The 27,031-nt window shown below is 35.6% G+C and overlaps 1 protein-coding gene across 1 annotated transcript in view; it reads left to right on the top strand.

Annotated features, from left to right (window-relative positions):
* The window catches only part of GABBR2 (gamma-aminobutyric acid type B receptor subunit 2), a 354,273-nt gene that overhangs the window by 90,157 nt on the left and 237,085 nt on the right, over positions 1-27,031 (top strand). Inside the window, exons 3-4 of the mRNA XM_087961130.1 lie at positions 3,888-4,058; positions 24,078-24,179. Of these exons, the coding sequence (XP_087817256.1) occupies positions 3,888-4,058; positions 24,078-24,179 (273 nt within the window). The remainder of the gene's footprint in view (positions 1-3,887; positions 4,059-24,077; positions 24,180-27,031) is intronic.

Below are 27,031 nucleotides of genomic sequence, written 5' to 3'. Positions count from 1 at the left end.
CAACAACAACAACAACGAAAAAAAAAAAAGCTGATGAGAGCTAAAGCTTTTCAGAATTATATCCTAGCAATATACCCCTGCATGGCTTTGGCTGTGATTTCTTTATAATATTCTATTCTGAAGTTGGGGTAGGTAATCTTCCCCTGGAAAGAATTGGCTCCCAGTTTGAAAGGATACCTTGGTTTATAGCAGGGTGTCCAACCTTGGCAACTTTAAGACTTGTGGACTTCAACTCCCAGAATTCCTCAGCCAGCTTTGCTGGCTGAGGAATTCTGGGAGTTGAAGTCCACAAGTCTTAAAGTTGCCAAGGTTGGACACCCCTGGTTTATAGCTTCTGCATGAGCAGCATGTGAAAGCTATACCCCAGTGAGCCTTTGCACAGCTATGTCTGGTGCCCGATTGCAGCCTCTCCTGGATCAAGACACTCTAAAGCTATACTATTATTCAGTCCTCAGGGTTTTATCCAAGTTAAAATTGCCAGGAGATCACAGGGCACTGCCTCAAATTTGCAGTAACATGCTTGTTTGTTTGCTTTCTTCTCCTTGAGTTGATAGAACATATCTTGGTATAAAAAGCACCGCCCACATAATCTACCATTCTATTGGCAGTACCTTGGCAAAAGGCCGATTAGTTCTCCTGATTGAACACTTTATAACACTTGGGAGTCCAGGATAGTAGTTAGTGGAGTTTCTATCATTCTTCCTCCTCCCACTCTTTGTCACCTATCAGCAGAAAAATAAATTGCACGAAAAGCATCTACCAAATAGTTCCAAAGGTTTTTTTAAAAAACAAAACAAAACTCTAAATAGTATTGTGATTGCGGATGAAGCAATAGGGGAACACTTGAAGATTCCCCCACCCTGCTTCATGATATGTTCAGAAGAGTGATTGGAGAAAGGTATCCAGGTTGCCTCCATCTCTTCATTTAGTCTAGAGAAAACATAGGAAGGATGCAGGAAGCATTGTTACTAATTTGCCTTTTTGTATGTGCATGCATTTGGACTGGCTGTGCTTACCATAGTAGCCATTTTATGAATAATCCAATCCCATAGTAGCCATTTTAGAACAATGCTCATACAATATACTCAACATTACAACCATGTCCCATAAAGATAATATAACCCTCTAGTATTTGTATGGACAATGTTATTCCTATTTTAAATGTTCCTTTCCTCTTTTTTTGTTTTTTTTTTCTCTGCCCCTCATCCACATATAATTTTAATAATTATAATAAATATATATTTGGGTTCGGTAGGTGCAATGTACCATGCAAAGTGAGGAAGCAGGTGATTCTCAGCTGTAGCAGAAGTTCCTACTCTCCTGCCTTCCATCAGTTTAACATCTTCTCAATTTGTTCACAATAACTCTTGATGGACTGTACATGTTCTTTGTACATTCTTTGTACAATTTCCTGGCTTTTGCTTTGTTTTTTACTTTAATCTGATGGGCTAGTCCAGATATTACATAATGACATTACATGATAATATTATTGAGTGATGAAAAAAGCTTGATTTCCAGGGCAAAGACTACATTGCAAGTATTAGGGTGAAAACAGTGAGCTAGTTAGCTAATAAATCTTTGACAGACATGCCTCTAGTATAAAACTATTAATATGAATGAGATGAGAAGATGTGGAAAATAAATTGGCAATTTCAATGTATTTCTCTTTCTTGGAGCCTGTTTTTCCATAGCTTTTTAACTGCTATGAATATATTTGATAAGAAATTGCTAACACAAAGGGTTAATTCATAATTCTTATAGCTTGACATTTTCATCCTAAATATGAATTAAAACCATATGTAATAATCTGAACAAAAATTAGATCTGTTTTCAATAGAAGAGATTAATTTTAAAAGCCTGATCAAGTTCTTAAATTGTTGTCATATTAATAAATAATTAGCAGTGGTTAATTAAATTGCTTTTTTCACAGAGTTACACATTTGAATATTGATGAAATATTAAATACAATTTTGCAGCACATCAATGTCTATAACTATTATTAAATTTAAACACTATAATCTTTATTAAAAACATGAATATTTAGTAATTTAGTTTAGTTGCTCTAAAACTAAACAAAATTATTTTTAAGGAATGCCTGAGAAAATTAAACATTTTTTATTTTACATTTCTTTCAGAAAAAAACATATTAAAACTCATATAAATCATTAAAACTTATTTCTTTGAACTACTTTATAAAATAAAATACAAGTAAAATAAAATAAAACTTCTGAAATTAAAAAAAACAGTGATGATTACAGAAATGTTTATATGTACACTATAGTGACAATATGCTATAATACTTGAAATAAATATAGTTAATCTCAGCTATGGATTCCATTATAATCAAGTATCATGACAAAATATATCCCATACCCACACACAAATGTGAGGTCATTTTTCTTGTATTAAAAATAATATATATTTAAACTATTTTTATTTTTTGTTATTTTTTGATTTCTCTCAGAAAAATATAGTTCATATTTTTGATCTACTTTCAAATAGGACAACAATTGACATTCCCTCAATTGCTGTTCTATTTGCCTAACTGACAAACAATTGGTTATCTCCAGTACCTTGAATAAGAAGCCAAATCACTGCTGTCAAACTCACATTGTCACGGTGGTGTCACGTGACATATTGGGACTTTATCCCCCTTCGCTAAACTGGGCATGGGTGTGGCCAGCACGTGACGCATCTGGCCCATGAGCCAGGAGTTTGACAGCCCTGAATTAAGTGAATGAATGAAGTCACTGTTTTTTCCTATTTGATGGTGGGAACATGTTTGGGTGATCTGTTTGTATAGCTTTTTTTCCTCCTGTCATTTCCTCTGCTTCTTAGACTCTGAAATGTTGCATGGTCAGAATGGCTCAAAGGAGACTTCTAGGATTAAGGAAATGGATATAAATTGAATATAACTGTCTTGAATTAACAGCAATCAGTGATACAGAAAATTTTTAGGGTATTCTGAATAGTATCACAACTTTCTGGATAAGCTTTGGGAATTGCAGGAAGTGTCCAGGAATTTGGGCAGGTGTGGAATCTCACTGAGGAGAAGAAATTTTATTCAATAACATTATAGTGTTGTCATAGTACAGTAGGGCATAAGCTTGTCACTAAGTATCTTCTCCAGGGCTGAGATAAATATGCTTATAGAAAATGCCAATAGTCTCTGCAGAATTTTTATTCTCAGTAAAGTATCAAAATGTATTTTGCAACACATTAATATGAAATTAATTGAGATTATTATCTAATATTACATAGAAGCAAAAACATAGTTATGATCTGATAATCATCTTAATTCCCTTTGGGGAAGGTTATGTTTTTAGCTGACCAGTTCACAACATGCAAACTAGTTTCTGCATGGACCTTTGTGGACTTTTCCTAAGGGTGTGATGGGTCCTAGCACTGAGCCTCCTATGTCTTCTCTATGTATTGTAGGCACATGTTTGCATCTTTAACAATCTTGCTGTCATGTGATTGATTGGTAACTATGATTATTGTGGAAACTGATTGTTACCTATTTAGATAACACCTGTATATGTCTGGTAGGACTGTATGAATATGATCTGTAGATTCTCTAACGGGGCACTTTTGAAAGTACCCTCACTTTTTGCATTAATCTAGTCAATCCATCAGTGCAGATTGCTCCAAATAGACTGCTAACTATTACCAGTTGTCAATCATCATTTTTTCTGATTATGAAATTATTTTTAGCAATGTGCATTCATTTTAGTATCTCATCAACATTACTATTTACTTTATAACAGAATATAGACATATCCCTGTTCTTTTCTTAATTTAATATAACACAGTCATCTCAGCAAATTTTAGATTAATAGATAATACTGATATTTTTTAACAACTACAACAATTGTTTTATTTTACAGCTTTCATTTGCAGCAACAACACCAGAGTTAGCAGATAAGAAAAAATATCCTTATTTTTTCCGGACAGTGCCATCCGATAATGCTGTGAACCCAGCAATTTTAAAGTTGCTCAAGCATTATAAATGGAAAAGAGTAGGAACTTTGACCCAAGATATACGAAGATTTTCTGAGGTAAGAGCAGTTTAATATCTTCTCATTGAAGTTGGAGTTGGTTATAAAAATGACATCTTCTTGATACAGACTGAAATTAATAGTGGGAACTAAGAAATATTTCTAAAATAATTCATAATTAACCAATAGCTGAACCAGCAGAAATTGCATATACATTTTCCAAAGAACTGAAGCTTGTTACAAAGATTTTTAATCTAATCCTTCTCAGTGATGCTCTACTTTTTTATCTGCTAAGAGTTGTTTATTTGCTCAAAGAATTTAGACTGCATAGCAGGGAAGCTTGGATACATATATTCCTATCACTGTTATATTATTTTGTTAAATTTAAGAATAAATATCAATGTTACTGATAGACTATAAGGAAAATTTGTATCTTAGTAGTTACTGGATAGTCCTCTCTAAGCGGTTTATAGAGTCTGCATATTGCCGCCAACAATCCTGGTCCTCATTTTACTTAGAAGGATGGAAGGCTGAGTCAACCTTGAGCCGGTGAGAATCGAACTGCTAAACTGCTGGCAGCTGGCAGTCTGGAGATGTAGCCTGCAGTACTGCATTCTAACCACTGTGCCAGCACAGCTCTTGGTAGAATGCTAGTGTAATATTTTTCCAGGTTTAAAATAAATATGAAGTAATCTAAAATGGAGTAAATTAAAAATTAAAAAAAATTAAATGGATGAAATAAATTAAAACATTTAGAAGTAACATTTGATATAAGCGACTAATTGTTTTTTCTCAAATTGTAGATTTGCTTGACAAAAAACATTTAAATCTCACTAATTTCATAATGCATTAGAAATCTGATTAAATGAACTAGGTCAGTGTTGGTGAACCTTTTTGGCATCGAGTGCCAAAATGGGAGCACACGTGCGTACATATTCTAGAAACCAGAAGAACAGCTGCCTGGTGAGCATGGCTGCTCTTCCGGTTTCCGGCACTCTCGCTTGTGTGAAGACCAGCTGGCCAGCACACTGGAAAGTGTAAGAGCAACTGGTGACAGCTCACATGCCCAGAGAGATGGGTCTGCGTGCCACTTCCAGCATGTGTGGCATAGGTTCAAAATCAAGGAACTAGGCTAATTTGAAATGTATTTTTAAAATATGGAATAATTTCCTCTGCCACAGTACCTGGTGATACTCTGATGAAATTCCTATTTACCTTTCAGTTTATAGTTTATCAGACTACAGGCTTATCATGTAGAATTTTTATATTTGTATTAATACATTGTCATATTTTTGTATTAATACATTGTCATATTGAGTCTCATTTTTGATTGCCAAGAATGAATATTGCTAATATTCCATTGGGTCCAATAATTACTTTCAGTTTATAGTTTATCAGACTACAGGCTTATCATGTAGAATTTTTATATTTGTATTAATACATTGTCATATTTTTGTATTAATACATTGTCATATTCAGCCTCATTTTTGAATGCCAAGAATGAATATTGCTAATATTCCATTGGGTCCAATAATTACTGCAGTATATTTCATGTAATCAATACATGAATAAAGACTGCTATTATCTGGAAATTTTAAAAGAAATAAAGATGCGCGCACTAGTCAAAATTAAATATGGTGGATAATATTTCTTATGCTACATGTGATCCAGTTAGTCTGCATAAAGGAAGAGGGGTATTTATACCTCACAATTTCTGCCATCATGTGTCACTGTATCTTTTAGAACTCCTACCATAGAATACTCTTCATAACTAAAAATGAAGTAGTTTGGTAAAAATTTCCTATACCCTGTCACTTTCCTTTACAATCTCCAGCCTACATTCCACATTTTATTTTATATTCTATAAATAGTCTATGTTCTATTTTCTCAGCATAGTCTCTCTTCTGCAGTTTTTCACATCCTGAGAGAAATAAACAAATGCTCAGGTGCTACCAATTGTAATAAACTGTAGTCCCACTTGCCAACGTCTAAAAAAAAACTGTTTTTAATTTGCTTAAACATTATACTGCTTGGGCTGTATTTGAATGGACTGAATTGTGGATGTACTTGTTGAATTACATCTTTCTATGGTTCCTGAGTTGGAAGAATTTTCCTCTCATTTCTTGGTGTATACTGTTGATGCAAGTGTAAAGCTGAACGTATTAGTGCAATGTAGAAGTTTTATTCTTTGATTGTGTGTTTGTGTACTAGATTTTTGAAAGATTGATACTATAGAAAATTAATTTAAATAGCCTTTTTTCTACTAACTACCCATCAACTATAATTTTGGCCAAAACCAGCTTGGGTATGAGATAATTTTTTGTTGAAAATTGATATACTTAACAAGACATATGCATAAATGCAAGTAAGGAACATAAGACTCTTTATTAAAACAGATTAACAATGGAGAAAACATTATGCTAAGATAATGCTTTTTGCAGAATGATAATTATATTCTCTTGCTACAAATAGCTAAAGATATACGAACAATTTATATTGGGATTACTCCTCCAGTCAAATAGTCAAATGCAGGGGAGAAAAAAAAATAGCTCAAAGAGAGATGCTGTCATGCCCCTGGTGGAGATTGACTCTGAGGAAGAGGGGAACAGCCAACAGGGAGTGGGAGTGTGGCTCCAGAGGTGGTGGAGGAGGCTGGGGAAGGGCAGAGACTGGCTGAGCAGTCAGAAGAGGATCCAGGCCCATCCCCTATCCATCCTAGGTCACGCAGGGAGGAATGAGATCAGGGAAAAGCGAGGTCTACTCAAGAGGAGATTACCATGATCCTCCTCGTGGCTTGCAGGTGGGAGCTATGTATATAAGTTTGCAACTGCGCAGTTAGAATTTGCAGGAGTCAATTTAGTGTTCCTTGAAAGAGGCTTATCTTTGCTGGCGTGCTTCCCATGGATTCTCCTCAATTATTTTCCTGGAGTTTATGATAAGTTATCTTGGCTTGCTTTGGAACTCTCATCAATGCGGTTTGTTTGGTTTTCTTTTTGCCTCATTATTTACTTTTGTGACTTTAAACTGTGCCTAATAAAACAGTAAAGTTAAGTTGAAGGCCTTACCGGACTTTAATGTATGTTTTGGGTTTTGGATTATTTTGAGAGACTACGTGTCATCACATCTGCTTATATTCCTGACAACAGCCCTTCTAAAATACATCCACTCAATATATATATCTCTCATACAGTATCTACTATTAGTCTATTATATCCTACCATATACTAGGTGCCCAGATATACTCAGCATGTCAGCTGGTTCACTAGAGGCAAATATTTTTTATTTTTATTTATTTATTTTTTATTTATTTTTATTTATTTGATTTGCCAATTGTTTACAAGATAATAAGTATAAATGTATACATAGTTTTAGACCACTGCTACACCATGTTAAAATATGCTGATCAATCTTTGTCAAGAGCAGCTTTGATCCACTGATCATTGTTTGGTTCATCTTGTACCTGTTTATAGACAGAAACTTAAAACTGCAAAACCTGTGGTCAAAACAGTGGAGTTTGTGCTGAGGAGGTAAAGTTGGAGTTACAGGCTTGCCTTGAAACTGCTTTAGCAGACTTGGATGAACTCACTGCTACTGTGACATCATATGTTAATTGTTGTGAGGACATGTGTAGTCTGACAAAGAGTTTGTGCATATACACTACAATAATAATAAACCTTGGTTCACAGCTAAGCTCAAGCAACTATGTTGTGCCAAAGAGGAAGCCTACAGGAATAGAGACAGGGTACTATACAATCAGACCAGGAATATATTAACAAAGGAGAAGATAGTAACAAGAGAGAAGCAACCTAGAACTAAGGAGACATTTATTAATGGTGAGAGCAATCAACCAATGGAACAGCTTGACTTCAGAAGTTGTGGGTGCTCCATCACTGGCGGTTTTCAAAAAGAGACTGGACAACAATTTGTCTGAAATTATAGATTTCAGACAATTATAGGTATAGAGTTTCTTGCTCAAGCAAAGGGTTGGACTAGAAGACTTCCAAGGTACATTCCTATTCTGTTCTATGTCTAGAGATCAGGGCAGCAAGGAGAAGTTATTCTGAAAAGCTGAGGAATCGGGCTCAGCAAACGAACCAGCAAATGTGTGGGAAAGCCTGAACAATGTCACTGGCTACAGGAGATCTCTTTCCCTTGCTGAAGAGAATCAGCAACTGGCAGATGAATGTGTTCTGCTGTAGATTTGCGAGAAGATCACTGTCAACCATAGCTGCCTTCCGCCTCTCAGTTACATCAACAATAGCCAAATCTCCTACACCTCTGTCCATCGCCATGGCCCCCCCTCCATTGGTGATCCTAGAAAAGGATGTGTGAGGTCTATTTCATAGACATAAGATTGGAAAAGCACCAGGTCCAGGCATACCTTTGCTTATTATTGCTTATTCCTGTATGGAACATATAGTTCAGGCATTAAATAGCAGAGGGCCCAATCCATATTGCTTCATTTATTTTGCTCTGTATCTTTGAATATACTTGCAAAGATATTTACAAAGTTTAGTCAAGTAAGGATTTTTCTGTGGCAGGTAATTGGCCTTCTTATGCACCCCCAAGGGTTTAATTTGAAGATTGTAGAAAAGAACCTGAGTCTCACTGAAGGCCTCACTGAAGCTGCACAGTTGTTATTCCCAGTTATGAGATGTGTGAAGGAGGAAAATTGAGACTTGATTTAGACCCAAACTGATTGCAACACAGCTAGCAACTAATAGGTTCAGAAAGCAAAGCAAAACAAAAGAACAAGTCATCTTAGTTGACTGGCAACACGTTTCTCAGTAAATCTGCCTTTTTGTTTGATAGTTCATGTTGTGCAATACATCAGGGGTGTCAAACTGGGTTTCTTCGAGGGCCGGATCAGCATTGTAGTTCTCAGTGGGCTGGCCGGGGTGTGTGTGAAGGGGTGGGGGGAGAGACAGGACAGATGCCTCCTGCAGCACCCTGCCAACAAAAACAGGGTATTGGAGGTCGCATGCCCCGTTTTCGGGCTGGACAGCCTCCTCTAGCACTTTACTGGCCAAAAGAGGGCGCAGGGGCATGCATGTGGCCCCTGCATATTCCATTTTTGGCCTGAATGCCCCATTTTGCCCAGTAAAGTGCTGGAGGGCATCCAGGTAGAAAATGGGAGGCATGGGGACTGCAAGTGCCCCCCTGTGCCCCGTTTTCACTGGCAAAATGTTGCAGGAGACTGTACACACCAAAAATGGGGTACAGGGGAGCCGCACATGGCCCCCGTGCCCCTTTTTGGCTACCAGAGGTACTGCAGGCTGGTCCTTTGCTATTTCCAGGCCGGCCCTGCAATAGAACTTTCATTGTAAAGACTGGGCTTGTATGATACAGTATCTTTTAAATCTTTTGTTTAACTATGATTTACTAAATGGTGTATGCCCGTGAAGGTGAACCTATGCCATGCATGCTGGAAGTAGCACACAGAGCCATTTCTCCGGGCACGCCAACCATCCCCCGTTGATCTTCTGGTTCTGGCATGTGCATGCACGCCGGCCAGCTGGTCTTCATGCATGCGGGAGCACCGGAAACTGGAAGAGCAGCTCCCTGGAGCACATGTGTGCACTGGCCAGTCTGTATTCTCACGCACATGTGCGTTAGAAACTGGAAGACTAGGTGACTGGTGCATGCGCCAGGAAGCTAAACTTTCAGTTTCCAGTACTCCTGCGCGTGTGCATCAGGGAGCTGCTCTTTCAGTTTCCGGCATGCGCGTGCTCCCATTTTGGCACTTGGTGCCAAAAAGATGAGCCACCACTGGTGTATGCCATATTTTTCTGGTATTTTATTATTGTATCTTTTTAATCTGTTTTTACTTTTGTTGAGTATGGTTATATTTTTATTTTTTAGTGTATTTGCTATTGTGGTTGATTTTTAGAGCAGAGGTCAGTTACACAGTTTTTAAATTAATATTATTAACATTTTGATTTTGTTGTAGCATTTCAGTAAGGTAGACAGCAATTTTGTTTTAAGTGTGGGCTTAGCAAACAAAGTACTCATTTGTGGAATGCCTTTGCAGCTAGTCCTCGACTTATGACAACAATTGAACCCAAAACTTCCATAGCTAAGCAAAATAGTTGTTAAGTGAGTTTTGCCTCAGTTTACGACCTTGCTTGTAACAGTTGTTAAGTGAATCACTGCAGTTGTTAAGTTAGTAACACAATTGTTAAGTGAATCTGGCTTCCTTAATGACATTGCTTGTCAGAAGGTTGCAAAAGATGATCACATGATCCAGGGACACCGGAGCCTTCATAAATACAAGCCAGTTGCCAAGCATCTGGATTTGCTTGTTTGACCATGGGGATGTGTAAGTATTAAAAAGAGTGATAGGCACTTCTTTCAGTGCCATTATAAATTTGAATACCCACTACATGAATAGTTGTTAGGTTGAGGATAACAGTACATTTGGTGAGAAAGATGGTAAACTCTTCCATATCCAATTTCCAGCACCCCAACTATGGCCATCAGAGCACCTCAAGATCACACCAACACAACTCAGTTCCCAAAATAAAATCTAAACTTTCAGGAAAATAAGAGTGGAAATAGGAGTACGATGTTTCAAGGTGTAAACCAGGGGTGTCCAACCTTGGCAACTTTAAGACTTGTGGACTTCAACTCCCAGAATTCCTCAGCCAGCAAAGCTGGCTGAGGAATCTCTGGGAGTTGAAGTCCACAAGTCTTAAAGTTGCCAAGGTTGACACCCTGGTGTAAACCACTGGGAAACAGGTCAAAATTGTACCTTCAAAATTTAGCAGCAGAATTTTCAGATAAAACCTACACAAATATGGTGAAAAGGGCAGTGCAAAGTTTTTGGAACATGACACACATCCATTTCTTTCCTCAGCATTCCCCTGCATGATTAAAAAAAACAGGGCCAAAATACTTCAGCCTCATCCCATCTGGATGTCTCTGATTGCACTAATCAAGAAGCTATATTTCAGCCTTTAAACTAAAAACCCTATTTTAAATATAAAGGTCATTTTTTTTGTTTCAAGAGATGGTGGTTATTGGATTGTTTTTGAGATCATAGATGCTGTTTATTGTATCTGTGTACAGGTGACCAGGCTGGGATAATTCACTATGTAGATTATTTAAAATAAAAGATTGTGCATAATTCAGAAAGGAATAAAATCCAAATTGTAATAATGGTTTTTTCCTAAAGCTGCAAATGTTAGACTGATAATATATCTTGAATTGGTACAGATACGCAGTTGTACGTGTTTTCATTGAAAGTTCAAATTAGAATACATATATCTTTCCGCAGGTATACACTTACTGTAAGAGCAGTTCCAAGCCCCATTTGGGAGCAATCTCTCCATTTACATTCTTTCTTATTCATATATTCATACATTATTCATAAATGCTTCATATCTTTTATTGTGATTGTACTCTGCTACTATCACTGCTATATTTATGCATTTTACAAAGGGGTCAGAACAATAACCTCAAAATTCAGTTTCAAATATATTGGATAAAATGTTTAGCATTCACTAGATAGATAACTATTTGATCCCAGATTTTGCTTTATTTTGTGTTTGGCCCACCTTGGCTTGAATATGTCATTGGTTTCAGTCCCATATTAATTTACTAGTTATTCTACACTACCACCTGAAATATGACATTACTTAAATTCATGTTATATGACTCCTCTTTATAATGCTTTATAGAGGATTCATTTCCTCTAAAACATTTAATCACATTCTGGTTATTAGCTTGCTAGTAGATTTCTTTCTGTTAACTGCAGCCTTTTACTGGAAGCTTTTACAAAGTACAGGATGTCATTTCTAATGTTCTTTAAGTAGCTGAATGCTTCTTTAGTCCAGTCATTGGTTCCTCTGTGGTATTTATAAAACAAAGCACCGGAACTTTGTACTCAGATTCTCCAAAATGTTTTAAATGAATTTTGGAAGTACTTTAAAATGCAATACGACTTAACTTAAGTCTTGCAGTGATGAAATATTTCAGTTGTATTCATTGCTTACTTTGTATTTGAGTTTGTGGGATTAATTTCAATTTTGTTCTCTTAAACCAAACACCAAAGGAAAAAAGGGAATTTCTTCAGATTTTGGCAGATTTAACAAGTACTAAAGAAAAAGATTGGTCATTGTTTATCTTTGGCACCCACCTTCCAGCAAACAAACTGACCATTGTACCTCTTTTAAAAACCTTACTAAAATATGCAGAAGTTGTATTGCCTATCTGCTTCCCCTTGGTGTTTTCCATCAACACCAGTTTCACTTCTGAGTTCAGGATAAGTAGTCTGTCACAAGGAGAATAACAAAATAACAAAAATAGCTGCCTCCAGTTTAGTACAGGTTGGTGGGATGCAAATATTTTTACTACCGGTTCTGTGGGCATGGCTAGGTGGGAGTGGCTGGGTGGGCATGGCCATGTGACTGGGTGGGCATGGCTCTTTTTGCAGCACCCCCCTCTCCCACGTTCCGTTTTTTTGGCCTCCTGACCCTCAGGAAAGCTTCCTGGGCAGAGCAATAAGACAGCGAGGGGGATCCCGGCACAGCTGATCATCGGAACAGCTGACAGTTGGGAAGAAAAAAAATACTACTTCAGCTGAACCGATAGCTGTTTTTTTACTACCAGTTTGGCCAAACAGTAGCATTTTTTACTACCGGTTCGGCCGAACTGGGCCGAACCGGTAGAATACCACCACAGGTTAGACAGGACTTGATAAAGTCTAAAGAGATAGAGGTTCTACTAGGAGGAAATTAGACATTGTACCAGCTTAATAAGTGGTTGCCTTTATTACTTTCTACGTATTTATTTAATCATTGTGATGATTCATTTTTTCTATACTAGATTTTAAGAGGTTAGAAGCAATTAAATGTGTCCACCTTTGCCTAGAAGTTTCACTTGAAAAAACCTTTCATTTTCAAACTCAGTACATGTGTATTTTCAGATCTGAATTTCTGTTTATATATATATGTTGCTTATGTTAGAGTTTTTGTGTGGGTGTGCCCATTTTGCCTTAATGATGGGTTATTCAGACTGAAAAGCCACACTAGAAGCCACAGTTTTACAGAATCAGTTTATCTGACATTGTATATTTTAAACTGATGTTACTATTTGTAATGTTGACACTATAACATAAGAACAAGCTAGCATTTTACTAGTAATTTTCAAATTTTGAAAAGTGCTGAATGCCCATATCCCACTAAGTTCAGTTTATAATAGAACTTGAGGATGATCTATAGACTGATATTTATAATTCATACTGTAGCTTTTTCTACCATGGTAAATATTGTTTTAATTTTTTACTTTATTTTTTATGAGCCTGGGTAGATTTTACTTTAAAATTTTTATCAATAGGCATATTTTATTGATTAAACCAATTTTTTTTATATAACATGTCCTCAGTGACATCTAGTTAAGTAAACTGCATATATAGTAGGGCCTTTCTTAAATAATGACTCTTTAAAATTGATCAAGATTCAAAATGTGATGAGAATAATGTGGCAATAACAAGTGCCCTGTACTTGAGTTGACTGTCGATCATTCTCACTGTGACAGTAGATCAACATAAATTGTAAAAACAAGATTGATCCAAGTATATAAACGTCAGGCTATTACCTTAACTGGTCACAGAGATAGATGCGTGTTGATAATTTTTTAAAAAGTACTTATCTTTTTATTTTGATTTCTCTTTTTCTAAATATTTACTTAAAATTAGTTTCTCTGAATTCATTAGTAATTTAATAAAAATAAGGATTTAAGATGCAGTTGAAATGTTAATACTTTTAGAAAGTGTTCTAGAATGTAGATATAAATTACTTTTATACTCCTAAGTGTTTTTCAGAGAATCCTAAGTTCTGTGGGAAAAGGAAAAGAAATTAAGGTCTTGGAGAATTTTGTCACCTTCACCAAACTATAGTGTGGTTACACCCTGAGATCTTTATATTGTATATACAAATATATACAGCTCAGCTCTATCTGGGATTTTCCACTTCTCTCCCTCTCCCCCACCCCACTGCCCCTTTCCTTCATCTGCCTCTGCCATTAACATTCCACCAGTTGCCTCGATTCCCAGCATCTTTCATTTTCTCACTCTCCTTAATATCCCAGCATGGTATATTCCACCAGCCCACCCCTCTTGGCAGTTCACTTCAGCTGTGGATATCTCTTAACCTGCAGATCCCCATTCTTGGAGGCAGTACCTTCCTTTCACTCTTCACTGCAATTGTCAGCGTCCTTAACATTTTTCTATAAAATAATTTCTGATAAAATCATTAGAATAATGAAGTAGCTAATAGTGGGTGCCCAGCAGGAGTGGGATTCCACCAGTTTTGGCCAGTTCTATAGAACCCCTTGTTAATTTTCTAAGCAGTTCGGAGAACTGGTAGTCAGAAGAAATCTCCTTTTGTTTTTTCCCATCCTGATTACATTCTTGGCAGACAGCCTAAACTTACTGTCTCCAAAGGAGGTTTTTTTTTTCTTAAAAGGGAAGGATTGTTTTAAGCTATTTACACTGCTGTTTGGAGGAAATACTCCTCTGCAAATACTTCTTCTTGGATAGCTAGATGGATTGACATTCAAATGCGAGTTTACATACCCTTTCTGAGTTTTGGTCTAAAACTGTTTTTTTGGTGAAGTTTAATTCTGTGCTTGGTGACGTTTAATCCTGTGTTTATTGTTGGGATAATTTTCCCTATTCAGCTTTGTTTGGAAGGAAAAAGATTAATCTCTGTTCCTGAAAAGAAACTGGTTTGAGAAATCTGCTAGTTCCTGTGTCTATTTGTTCTGGTAATTGGTTTACAAGCAACAGCTACTGTTGTGATTTAATTATTTGTATTGTGTTTGAATTTTTTCCTGCCTCATGGTTTCTTTTTCTATCTGGGGAGGAGTTTTTCCTTCACTGCTTTAGTGGTATCTGGCACTGTCCTTTTGGGGTGTACTTCCAAGAGGCAGGATGCAAGCTTGGCACTGATTTTTTTTACTGCCTTTCGGGGGGGGGGTGTTTGTCATGTGACCTTTCCTTAAATCTGGATGATTTCCTTAGGATATCTTGTGAGATGAGTGAGACCATTGCAAAGAATTCCTGTCTTCTATTCAAACCTCATTCACGGTAGTGGGAACTTAAGCAGATCTTAGGTATTGAAGAATAGGGCAACATGTAACTGTCTTGCTTTACTCTTCCCTGTAAAAGTACTCCAGAATCCTCTGGGATTCTCTGGATCATATTTTGTCTGAAACCCTGGAATAAAACTTCCTAGCTTTTGTTTCTGCTGGACTAAAGCCAATTAAAAATAGTTTAGTAGTACCTCCGGATTCTGACAGTTTGTTCTGTGTTCAAAATAAAACATTTTTGACTTGTTATCTGGTGACCGTCATTTTCCTAATATTTAGGCTAGCTACTCCATTTATGCACTTATGCTGTTAGCTGTCTTATTTTCTTCTCCAAATCTTCAAAGGTTTTGCTATTGGTGATATGAGCAGTACTATTGCTGCTACTCACATCACCAGTAGGACAACCTTTGAAGATTTGCAGAAGAAAGTAAGACAGCTAAGGCAGCATTGCACATTCACTTGGAAACTTATCTGGATCTATTGATCTAACAGCAAGTATTGCAAGTGAGGAAATGAGCCAAAATGTAGCATTCTAGACAGTATAATTCAAACAATACAGCAATGATAAACTGAAAGATATGGAATTACTATTGGGACTCCCTTGCAAAATGCTTGCTAAGAGAAAAACAGTGTAGAGATGGGCATTATGATTGATCCTTGAAAAGTCACCACACATTTGGACCCCCACTACCAGCTAGGGCTTTCTACTCTGCAGAAAGTTGGACAAATAGGATTTAATCTGATAATATTATAATTTATTCAATATAATATCTGCTTTGGTCTTATATCTCAATTCCTTTCATTTTATGAAGCTTCCGTAGATTGTTGTACAGGGAATTGCTTAGAACTAAAGTTATAAAGTAGTAATATTTGGGACATTGTTTTCTTTTTAATTTAACTAAATAAAAAACAAAGGAAAATAATTTATGAAATTATGACAGAAGAGGGGGGGAAAGGATTTTAAAAGCTTCAAAACATACAGGGTATATCTTAGGTAGGCAGTGTTAGGGGTCTTTGCCCAAAGACTGGAAAGGTAATTACTAGATTTGAACCCTGGCCTCCTGCATCAAATGCAAAGGTGGTATTCAGCAGGTTCTGACCAGTTCTGGAGAACCTGTAGTGGAAATTTTGAGTACTTCAGAGAACTCGCAAATACCACCTCTGACTGCCCCTGCCCCCATCTATTCTCTGCTTCCTGAGTCCCAGCTGATTGGCTGGGTCTTCTTTTGTTGCCCTACATAGGAGAACGGAGCTAGAAAGCAGGTTGGTTGAGTGGGGAAGGAATGGAGATTTTACAGGATCCTTCCCCCGGAGTTGGGTGGGAATGGAGATTTTTGCAGTATCCTTCTCCTGCCACACCCACCAAGCCATGCCCACCAAGCCACGCCCCACAGAACTGGTAGTAAAAAAAATTGAATCCCACCACTGATCATATGGTGGTGTTCTAACCACTAAGCTGTCCAGCTGATTATTGAGTATATATTAATGAAAGGAAACAATAAAGTAGAGAAATGACGCAAATTTAACATATTTTATTTTTCTGTGCCCCTCAGGAATCTTTCTTTAGATTCTGGCAGAATGCCTTATTGTAGCACCACCATCTTGTGGCCTATGAGGAAATACATCCTAAAAATAAACATCTGCTGCAGATAACCAGGTATTAGATTAGTTGGAGCTTTAACAGTGGAAGATTAATGTCTCAAACTGAATTCTTTAAATTTTTATCAACCTGTGCAGTTTTGGTTCAGAACTCCAGTCAACAACCTAACTGCTACAGTTAGAAACACTGTGATGAGGAGGGGAAACCCAAGAATTAGGCTCTTGTCCCCTGGTCAAAAAAGATTTCAGTAATAGAATATTACCAAAAGTGATCATGGGGGCTGTTTCTATGTGACTATTGCACTAACCACTGTAGAATTGGTGAACCATCACTGCTAACTATGAGCATTTGGGAGACAGTCTCCAGTTCCTAAAGTTGCTGCCAGAATTCAATAAGATGCAAGAGTGTGGACGTAATTTTCACGTTGCTCCAGTAATACATAAATTAGTGTAAAAGTCATCTTTAATTCTGTTGATTTTTTTCTGGAGGTCATTTTTTTTCTTTGAGTAGAAAGCTGCTTGTAAGATTTCCTAGTCTGGGCGACTAATTATAATTTTATATTTTGAAAGTTTCTTTATTACCGAATTTCTGGAGTATGTCTTTGTCTGTACTACATGGTTGGCTTTCCTCCAGCACTTGACATAAAAATGTCTTTAAGCATTTTTAATCTTTACCTATTGGCATCCCATTCATTTTATAGAACTCCTTCTTTATGGACATTGCATTCAACAGAATGCTCCCCAGCCTAAAATGTAATTTTTTTTCTTTCTGTTCTCTTGCAATGTATTCTGGAGGTGTCATTCTTTTTCTTTCATATTCTATTTTTTCTAAACATCAAAATGTATCAGAATAAAAGACAAATGAACCATTAGCTGTTTGTTGCATTATAAACAATCATAAAGATTCTGAAATGTTTCCAGGAACCAGTATGCTCCCTTTTCCCCCAATACCAATTCATTATTGAAAGGCTAGTGTAGTAAATGACAGCCTCATGGACATTACAGTTGGTATTTCAAGGGTCTTGTAAACTATTTCTTATCTGATGTTTTTTGTCAGACTTGAAAAAAACTTGGCAAGGCTCTTTCTTGTCAGAGCTAATTAGTTGAAAGTAGCCTTTTATCTGTGAATAAACAGGATTCTTAGCTGAAACTTAAACAGATTATACTGCTGCCTTTGTCTTGTGTTTGCTTTCTTGGAACCAGGTTTGGGTCAGAACACATATAGGGTAAAATAGAGGGATTAGCTGATTTTTTTCCAGTTGTATATTAACACAGTGTTGATTGTATTGCTTTTTATGTCCCCTTTACAATAGGAGAGGCTCCTTTCAGAGCAATTATTAGGAGTGTACAGAATGAAAGAAGGGGAATAGTTTTGATCTGTAACTAGAGGGTATTTTTAATAAAAAAATAAAATTAGAAAGAACATTTAACTTTTTTCTTTATTTTCTTTATTCTCATTTCCTTAATTCTAGATCAAGTCTTCAATTATGCATGTCCATCAGCTTAGAATTAGAAAGTCTAACACATTTGAGAATACCAGATAGTGGAAAGCTAATTTACTCCCCTCCCCCACCATTAGAAAATTGAGGTTTTTTTTCTGGGGGATTTCTTTTAAAGTTATATAGTGCTATACTATAAAGAAAATAAATGCTAGGATCAATGAATAAAAACTTTTTAGCTCATAACCAGGTTCACAGGACTGAAGCTGAGGCTAGTCTGCCTGCTGTAACTTGTTTTAGTTTTGAATTTTATAAATTAGCAGTCTCCCCCAAATCATGCAGTGACTCACCCTATAATTTCTGGATCACAGGTTCTTTCAGAAGAGAAATCAAGAGGTTCCTTTTGCCTTCCTTTTCCCATCTATGGCTGGATCAGAGCATCTTTTTGTCCTCATTTTGTAGTGCAAGAGCATACAAATTCCAGCATTTTTTCCACTCTCTTTCAGCACATCAAGAGTGAGGTTGCTAGAATCAGAATTTTCTGGAGGTATGCTCTTAAGATTACCTGTGAAGGTTCAGGAGTGACTCTGGAATTTGACCAATTTCATACATTCATAGTTAACTTGCTAAGCACTGGGCCAACCAAACCCTGACAAACCTCAAAATAGCTTTCCATTTCCTGGCTATACCCATCAACTAATAGATAAGAGATACTCTTATAGCAAAATGAAAGAATACAATCTTGTAGTTTACAGTGGCCCATTTAAATCCACATATAAATGAATGTGTGTGTGTGTGTGTATGTGTGTATTGTTTACAAGCAAGATCTCATATGGCATAACATTAAATAGAATCTTAATGATTTGGACATTTCAAAATGTCTGGCTTATTTTATTTTTTCCCCACAATATTTTTTCAACAATTTCTGTTGAAAATTTTGTTTATAGTGAATAGCAATAGGGGTTTTTTTGGTAGTAAAAGTGAGTACACACTAAACAGAAAGAAAGTATATAAAGTCCAAGGGAAGAAAACAGAAAGATAAAACAGATAATTTTTTAAAGAAGTGACTAATGATTGTGAGATGATCTTGGAGTCCTAGTGGACAATCACATAAATATGAGCCAACAGTGTGCTGTACCTGCTAAAAAAAAAAGCCAGCACTTAGGCTGCCTTAACAGAGGGATAGAATCAAGATCACATGAAGCATTAGTACTATTTTAAATTGCCTTGCTAAGACCACACTTGGAATATTGCATCCAATTTTGGTCACCATGATATGAAAAAGATGTTGAGACTTTAGAAAGAGTGCAACAAAGCTGATTAGGTGATTGGGGCTTAAAACATATGAAGAATAATTGCAGGAATTGGTTATGTCTAGTTTAATGAAAAGAAGGACTAGGTGCAGTGGTGGGATGCAACTGTTTTTTACTACTGGTTCTATGAGAGAACACTTTGCGCGCATGCGCAGCAGCCAAAAACCACCGATTTTTGAGCTTCAAACAGCTGAGGTGCAGCAATCCGCTCTGCCATGAGAATCAGCTGAGTTCAAAAACAAGGAAATAAAAGACAGGAAACTGCTCATTGGCACTACCGGTTCGCTAGAATGGGTCCGAACCAGCAGCATCCAATCACTGACTAGGAGTGACATGACAGCGGTGTTGCAATATCTAAAAGGCTGCCACAAAGAAGAAGAGGAAGCGGCAGCAGCAATGGATAGAAACTAATCAAGGAGAGAACCAACCTGACAGAACAATTAATCAGTGGAACAGCTTGTCTCCAGAAGTTGTGAGTGCTCCAACATTCTGAAATGTATAGAGCCTCCTTCTTGAGGAGGGGGTTCGACCTCCGAGATCCCTTCAACTCTGTTTTTCTGTTATTCTATAAGTATTTTATAAACCACCAGTGAAACAAAATGGCTGTATGTATAGATACAAATGCACACAGCAATTTCCAAAACTTGCAAATGATATGGTTGTTTTATATGTATTCCTATACATTGAAAATAATATCTTTCAAGGCTTTGCCCAATTTTTCTTCTAACAATGGAATCTGGTAAAATTAATGAATTGTAACTTTTGAAATGTCTGTCTCTTGAGGAAAAAAAAAACCAACACTTTGCATCTCTAAGTGTTTTTTAGTCTTTTTTCCTCATCTTCTCCGCTTCCTTTTGTTATGTATTCCTTTCACTTTGAGTTCTCTGGGTTTTTTTTTAGTTTTCTTTTTTTTCTTGTTTTTTTCTTTCTTTCTCTTGTTTCTTTCCTCTAGTTATATCTTTGCATCCCTTTTAATGCTTATTTCTCTAATACACAAAGATACTAGGAAGAATTTCATTAGTAATCTGATGAAACATTAGAACTAGTAATATATATACAAACTGCTGGATAAATACAGATAGTCCTTGAACTTATGACTACAATTGAGCCCAAAATTTCTGTTGTTAAGTGAGACATTTGTTAAGTGAATTTTGCCCCATTTTACAACCTTGCTTGCCTCAGTTAAGTGAATTGTTGCAGTTGTTAAGTTAGTAACACGATTGTTAAGTGAAGTAATGGACTTTGCTTGTCAGAAGGTCACAAAAGAGATCACATGACCCCAGGACACTGCAACCATCATAAATATGAACCAGTTGCCAGGTGTCCGAATTTTGATCACATGACTTTAGGAACACCACAATGGTTGTAAGTGTGGAAAACGGTCATAAGTGACTTTTTTCAATACCATTGTAACATTGAACAGCACTAAATGAACTGTTGTGAGGACTGTCTGTACTTCAGCTTTCTGTTATCAGTAAGTGAAAGAATTTGTCATAATTTAGCACATGATGTATAATATTAAGGCGATGTGAACTATAATTTTATATAAGTTTTAATGTATTGTTTTCCTAAATTTAGTATTTGTAGTGTGTTTTGTTTTAATTGGCTTAAATGCTTACAGTGAGAAGAAGCCAAATAAATGCAACTTGTAAATTTGTATATGACCGTGCAAAGTTGCATTATAAGTTACTGATTGCTACTTAATTGTGACATTTTATGTTCTGAACCTAATTATTTCTAGAGTCATTCACAGGGCATGAGGTTTTTAAAAAAAATCAAGATGACAATCCTAGTGGTACAATTGAAGCTCAACACATTTTAGCACAGAACATGAAACTTTGATCACACTGTCATGTAATATTGATTTTTGGTACAATACCCTTTAGGTACTTTTTCTAAAATGTGGCTGCCAGGTTCAGGGGGCAGTACATCACCGAAAGCGTGCCCTTGATAATGTTCCCAAAAGATGCAGGATGTTCTCTGGATTATCCTCATAGCAAGATGAGTTACATCACATGAGAAGCTTACTATGAGTTCTGATGAAGTGGGGACTACTGGTTTATTTATTTGTTTGTTTGTCAAACGTACAAAATAGCAAGTGTAAGTATGAACATAAACAAGAACAAAGGAAGTAAATACAGATAAATGGGGACAGTAAGACAGGGACGGTAGGCACGCTGGTGCACTTATGCACGCCCCCTTTAAGGACCTCTTAAGAATGTGATGAGGTCCACCGTTTAGATTTGAGAGTTACTCACTACCCATATTAGAAAATTCACTTCAGTGAGACATTAAGACATTAATAACATATGTCAATACATGAATTCTAAATCTTTACATTTAAATCTAAGCCCACACTCATATGCACTAAAATCTTACCTAAATGAACACAGTAAAGGATTTTTAAGAGAATAATTGGCTACATTTCTGCAAATTCCTTTCTCTCTTTTTGTGACCAGAGAGTGTATACATGTCAGCACATGAATTATTTTTATCTTTTTCTTAGTTTGATTGACTTGTGTCATTAGGAAGATACGCAGAGATACTGAGGGCAGCATGACTTGTGACAGGGTCTTCACCCCTAACAGCTTTGAAGGCATGTTTTCCTCCTGGTAAATTTTATTTAATGAGGCATGTAGAAGCAATAGGTTGTAAACAGGCATGCTCAGAGACATTTCAGTTCTGTCTAATGCAACCGAGATGATATATGAGTGGTTCTTTTAGTATGCCTCTTGCCTGACCCAACTAGAAAGGCCTGATGAGTTGTTTTTTCCTAAAATGTATCTTGTCAAATTTCCTGTCACTTTTATGGGGTCATGTTATGAGCTGTGATAATTTCTCCTATTTTGATGTTTTAGGAATAAATAATGAAATCAAATACAGTGGCATCAAGCAAAACTGGTTAAGAAAGCCTTGGGGGAAAAGATGCAGAACATAACTATGAAAAGATTAATAGATAAATAACTGAAAAAGCAGTTACAGCCCTTCCACCGCATATGAGATATCTCTTCTTATATACTAACTCTCCCATCCTAAAATATTTCTTGAGTTACAATTCAACCTATAAATATACCACAATGTCTGAATATCTTTGCTGCACCCTTGTTGCTTCCATAGAGTATTTGACTAGGAATGTCCTCTATTGCTAATAGTTGATCCCAAAAGGCAAAAGCTATCCAGCACTTTACTTTATACATACATCTACACATATGGACATATTATATAAGTACAGTATAAGATCTGTCTTTGGTTATATTAGGTCATTCCATATGCTGTTCCAGTCTTAGCATATTCCACATCTCTTCTTTGTTCTATATCATATGGTGAGCTCTGTGAGGTGTGTCTAGGGCAGCATCTCCTCTTTGGGATGATCTTTGCCCTCAAATTAGATGGAATCCAATCCTAATAGCCCCTTGGAAGGCATCAAAAACTTGGTTTTCTCCCTGTGAATTTGGACTTGGTAGTTATATGTTCATGCCATCAGTGATGCTTATTGGATTTTATGAACATACGTTTTGCCTTACCTCCATTATTATTGATGATATTATATTATTTTAATATAATGATAGCCATCCAGAATCACTGGCGATTTATATGGATAGTCATATAATTTAAATCTCATTAATTACAGCATAGCCTTGGTTATAATTTTGTTTATTATAATTTCTTTTTTTCCTGAACTTTCACAAAATAAGGAATTGCTTTTACATGTCAAGTAGACATACATGAATCATTTTATAATGAAGATGAATCTAATATACTTTGTTTCTAAAATATATAATACTTAATTAACAGGTTTCCATTGAAAATGAAATATAATAAAATTTAAAATATTGACGGAACTTTTTGAATGCATTAATGAAGAAAAATGTGTGAAAATTGTACATCCCATATTTAGTGATAATAATTCAGTATTGCATTTAGTTGTTTCCAGTTCATAGTTTATGTTTTAAGGTTAATGCAGAACTTATCTGGGATTTACAGATTGAAGCAATGCAATACAGTTGTATGGAATCATTTTCCACAGTTTACAATTATTTGTTTGCACAATAGTAGCTAAATAATGGATCTTACTTCTTCAGGTAGTCCTTGAATTCTAATGGTAATTGGGAATGGAATTTCTGTTGCTAAATGATTTGGCAATAATGCACAATGTAATTGCATCATTTAGCAACAATAATCCCAGCACTCCCTGTTGCTATTGTTAATTAAATACCACTGGTCATTAGGTGAGGACCCCAGGTCTCTACTTTAGCCTCAAAGGGTAGAAATTGAGAGAGGAGATAGGCAGGTGGGCAGAATTCAGGGGTTCCTTCATCTGCTGTGAAATGCCTAAATGTTGATGATATGACCACAGGGGTTCTGCAATAGCAGTAATTTTGAGAACCAGGTATATGTACCATTCAGTCAGCACCACTGCAACTTAGAACAGTCACTGAATGAATGGTTGTAACTTGAGGACTATTTGTACTTATGTGAAAAACCCACCTCTCAGTATTCATTTTATTTAATATAAAATGCCTATATTAAATGTTAACTTAGGGTGCATTTGTAAAGTATTAACATACAAAACAATAAAATGCTCTCTATAAAAAAAATCTATAATTTTATTTTTATGTTTTTCCATTCTACAATAGGTACGGAATGATCTAACTGGAGTTCTATATGGTGAAGATATTGAAATATCAGATACAGAGAGTTTTTCTAATGATCCTTGTACAAGTGTCAAAAAGCTTAAGGTAGGTGCAACTTTTTGCCAAGTTCAAAAAAACTAACTGCGTAGCAAAAAAAAAATACTGTAGCTTAAAATAAGCAATTTTAATAGGTCTCAGTTTGGAAACTTGCTTTTAGGTTTTGGTATTTATGGTAGTTGCTATTATAGTCATGATATAAAATAATTATATTTGATATTAAATTCTGTAATAACACAGAAATGTAATTAGCAAAGTTAACACCAGGTTGCCAGCAAAATTATATGTAATGGGACCAAGAATGCTTTGTGTGCTACACATTTTTACAAATTCAGTTTCTTTTTCTTTCAAAAATTGCAAAACAATATCAGGTACCAAATTTTGTTGAAGTATAAAGACAGTCATGATGACAGTCATATTCCAAAATATCTGGAACACTTTCAGCACTATAAGGTCCACAACATAATTAACCATAAATGTTAAATATGTTTAAGCTGCCTGTTTATTATATATTGGCTTTCATATTTTTCTGTCTGTTTGCACTGTCCATGTCTCTGTTGTTATCATTTTTATGATAATGAATGTTATATGCTGTCCAAATGTTAAATGGGTAATATTTGTAATATTCATTTTTAACACATTTGCCCTTAAGGATTGACCAGAAGTAGGAAATAAAGGCTCCCTAGTAGGAAGCAGAAATTATTCCAGTTGACTGACACTTTATTCCCCAGTACACTTTCCTAAAGAAAGAAATAGGGCATACAAATCAAAACTCTTAATGCTATTTATAACTTTTTTTTTGTATGGGGGGCTTCTCTGCAAAGCATAGATATCAATCTGCTTTGTATGTTATATATTATTGGGAAAACCCAAGATGTATGAACCTCAGTGACCAAATGTACGCCTTCTGTTTAAGGCATTTTGATGTACACAGTATTTTTCAGTCATGTTAATTTGCTCAGATAAATGGGATAACTTTTGAAATTGGTTTTGAAATTGTAAATTAACCTTAGATGGGAGTGTATCTCATCTCATTTTTTAATTTGAAGCTTTTCAGAAGATGGAGCCATAAATATTAAGATGCTGTATTTTTGTCTGCATCTTTCTCTGTGTTATTATCTGTGGATTTTTTGACAGGCTGTCATCAGAGAATGTAACAATTGCTACTACCTCTAACCTTTGACCCCTGCTCCTCACAAAGCCTAACATTATTTTTCTGGCATGACTGCCAAATACAGTCTCTGTATAACATGAATACTAACATTCCTGATGGCTATTATTAATGATGATAAAATAACATTCCCACTTGAAATTTCTTCAACTATTTGGAACATTTCCTCCTTTTTCTCTTTCTTTCTAAATTTTAAGAATAAAATTGACAGTATTAGAAGGTGCCCAGAATCTAGCCTTACCATTTTCAGTATACTTCTAGGAACAGGAAACTGCTACAATTAGAAATTAAGAAAACAGATTGAATAGGTTTTTCTTCTTATAATGAACTCCCACTCCATTTTCAGGAACTTTATAAAGTAATCAAACTACCTAATCAAGCTAGTATTGCTGAACCTGGATTAGTACTAAAAATAAATTAGAGTAGCAATGAATGGGAAATTGTACCTATTGGTCCACATAAAGAACTGCAAACTGATTATTTAGAGAGGATAACTGAAACTTAAACTGTTTTATTTTTAGAAGAAACTCACTAAAAAGGAATCAGAATAACTCTTGAGTATGGTACTGTGATCCTAAGCATATTACTTAGAAGCAACTCTTAATTGTTTCTATGCTTAGAACAGGGGTTCCCCAAAATGGTCAGTGTCATCCCTCAAAGAGTCAACGTTATTATAATTTCTTACATAGTCAGTCAAAGGATAGCCAGATAATATTATATAATAATATTAAATATATTGTTGCAGAACGTAAGCTGTTCCAAGTACCCTTTTCAAGGCCATATAACTTTGAGGATTACCTGTACTAAATTCTATTTCAGTCTGACCGAGTTAACATATTTCATAGCATGAAGGAGAATCTTCCTGAATATCTATTTATTTGTTTGCCTATTCCCATCTTTCAAACACAAATGCCTTTTGCAAAAGCCTTTCACAAATTCATTGAAATGAATTCCAATAAAATACAATTATTAAAATATTATTGAAGTATAACTATTTCATATCTGCTATGTATTAGAGAAGCACTGAATTTTAGTGATAAAAACAGAAAATTATTTTCAATCAAGTTTGATTTGCCCTTGGAAACATTAGAGTATAATTTTTCCTTTTACAAAACTAAAAATTGATATGTAATTTTAGAAAAAAACAATAGAATGTTGTTCCTTTGCATTGCTATTTTATGTATCAGAAGAAAAGGCATAACTGGATTTTTGTAGGAAAGATTTTTGATGTTTTCTCTTCTGATTCGGAAAATGAAATAACTTTTATTGATGATACTCTTTTATCTATTTGCATGATGATCAACTAGAAGTGAAGGTACCCAGTTTCCCTGCACACCAGAAAATAATTCATGTTGATACTTTTAAAATCCAGTGTATAATAAGAGGCATATGCAAAATATTCTCTTTTAGTATATATCAAATTATCAACAATTTCATTTACTTCTGTGCTTAGATTCAGTTTCATAAGAGGTTTATGTAATTAACCTGGCATTGTATCATTAACAAAATATGAATACATAACCCTTTTCCACATCTCTGTTAAATTTAGCGCCCACATCTTTATTAGTTAGTTATTAGTTAATTAGTAGTATGAAACTGCACTGGTTCAGAGCATCTATGAATGATATAGTCCTATAGCCTTCTTGAAGCATTTTTATAAAATTACAATGATGATGATTTCTTTGCCTGACATGTAATAATCACACAAGAAGACCAGTCTCTATTTATA

Source organism: Notechis scutatus, chromosome 3 (assembly GCF_049901735.1).
Source record: "Notechis scutatus isolate UNSWTSFEM ecotype Mainland chromosome 3, rNotScu1.2, whole genome shotgun sequence".
Classification (NCBI taxonomy): domain Eukaryota; kingdom Metazoa; phylum Chordata; class Lepidosauria; order Squamata; family Elapidae; genus Notechis; species Notechis scutatus.
Note: the sequence above shows the minus strand (reverse complement) of the source record. Positions and strands in the feature narration are given on the sequence as shown.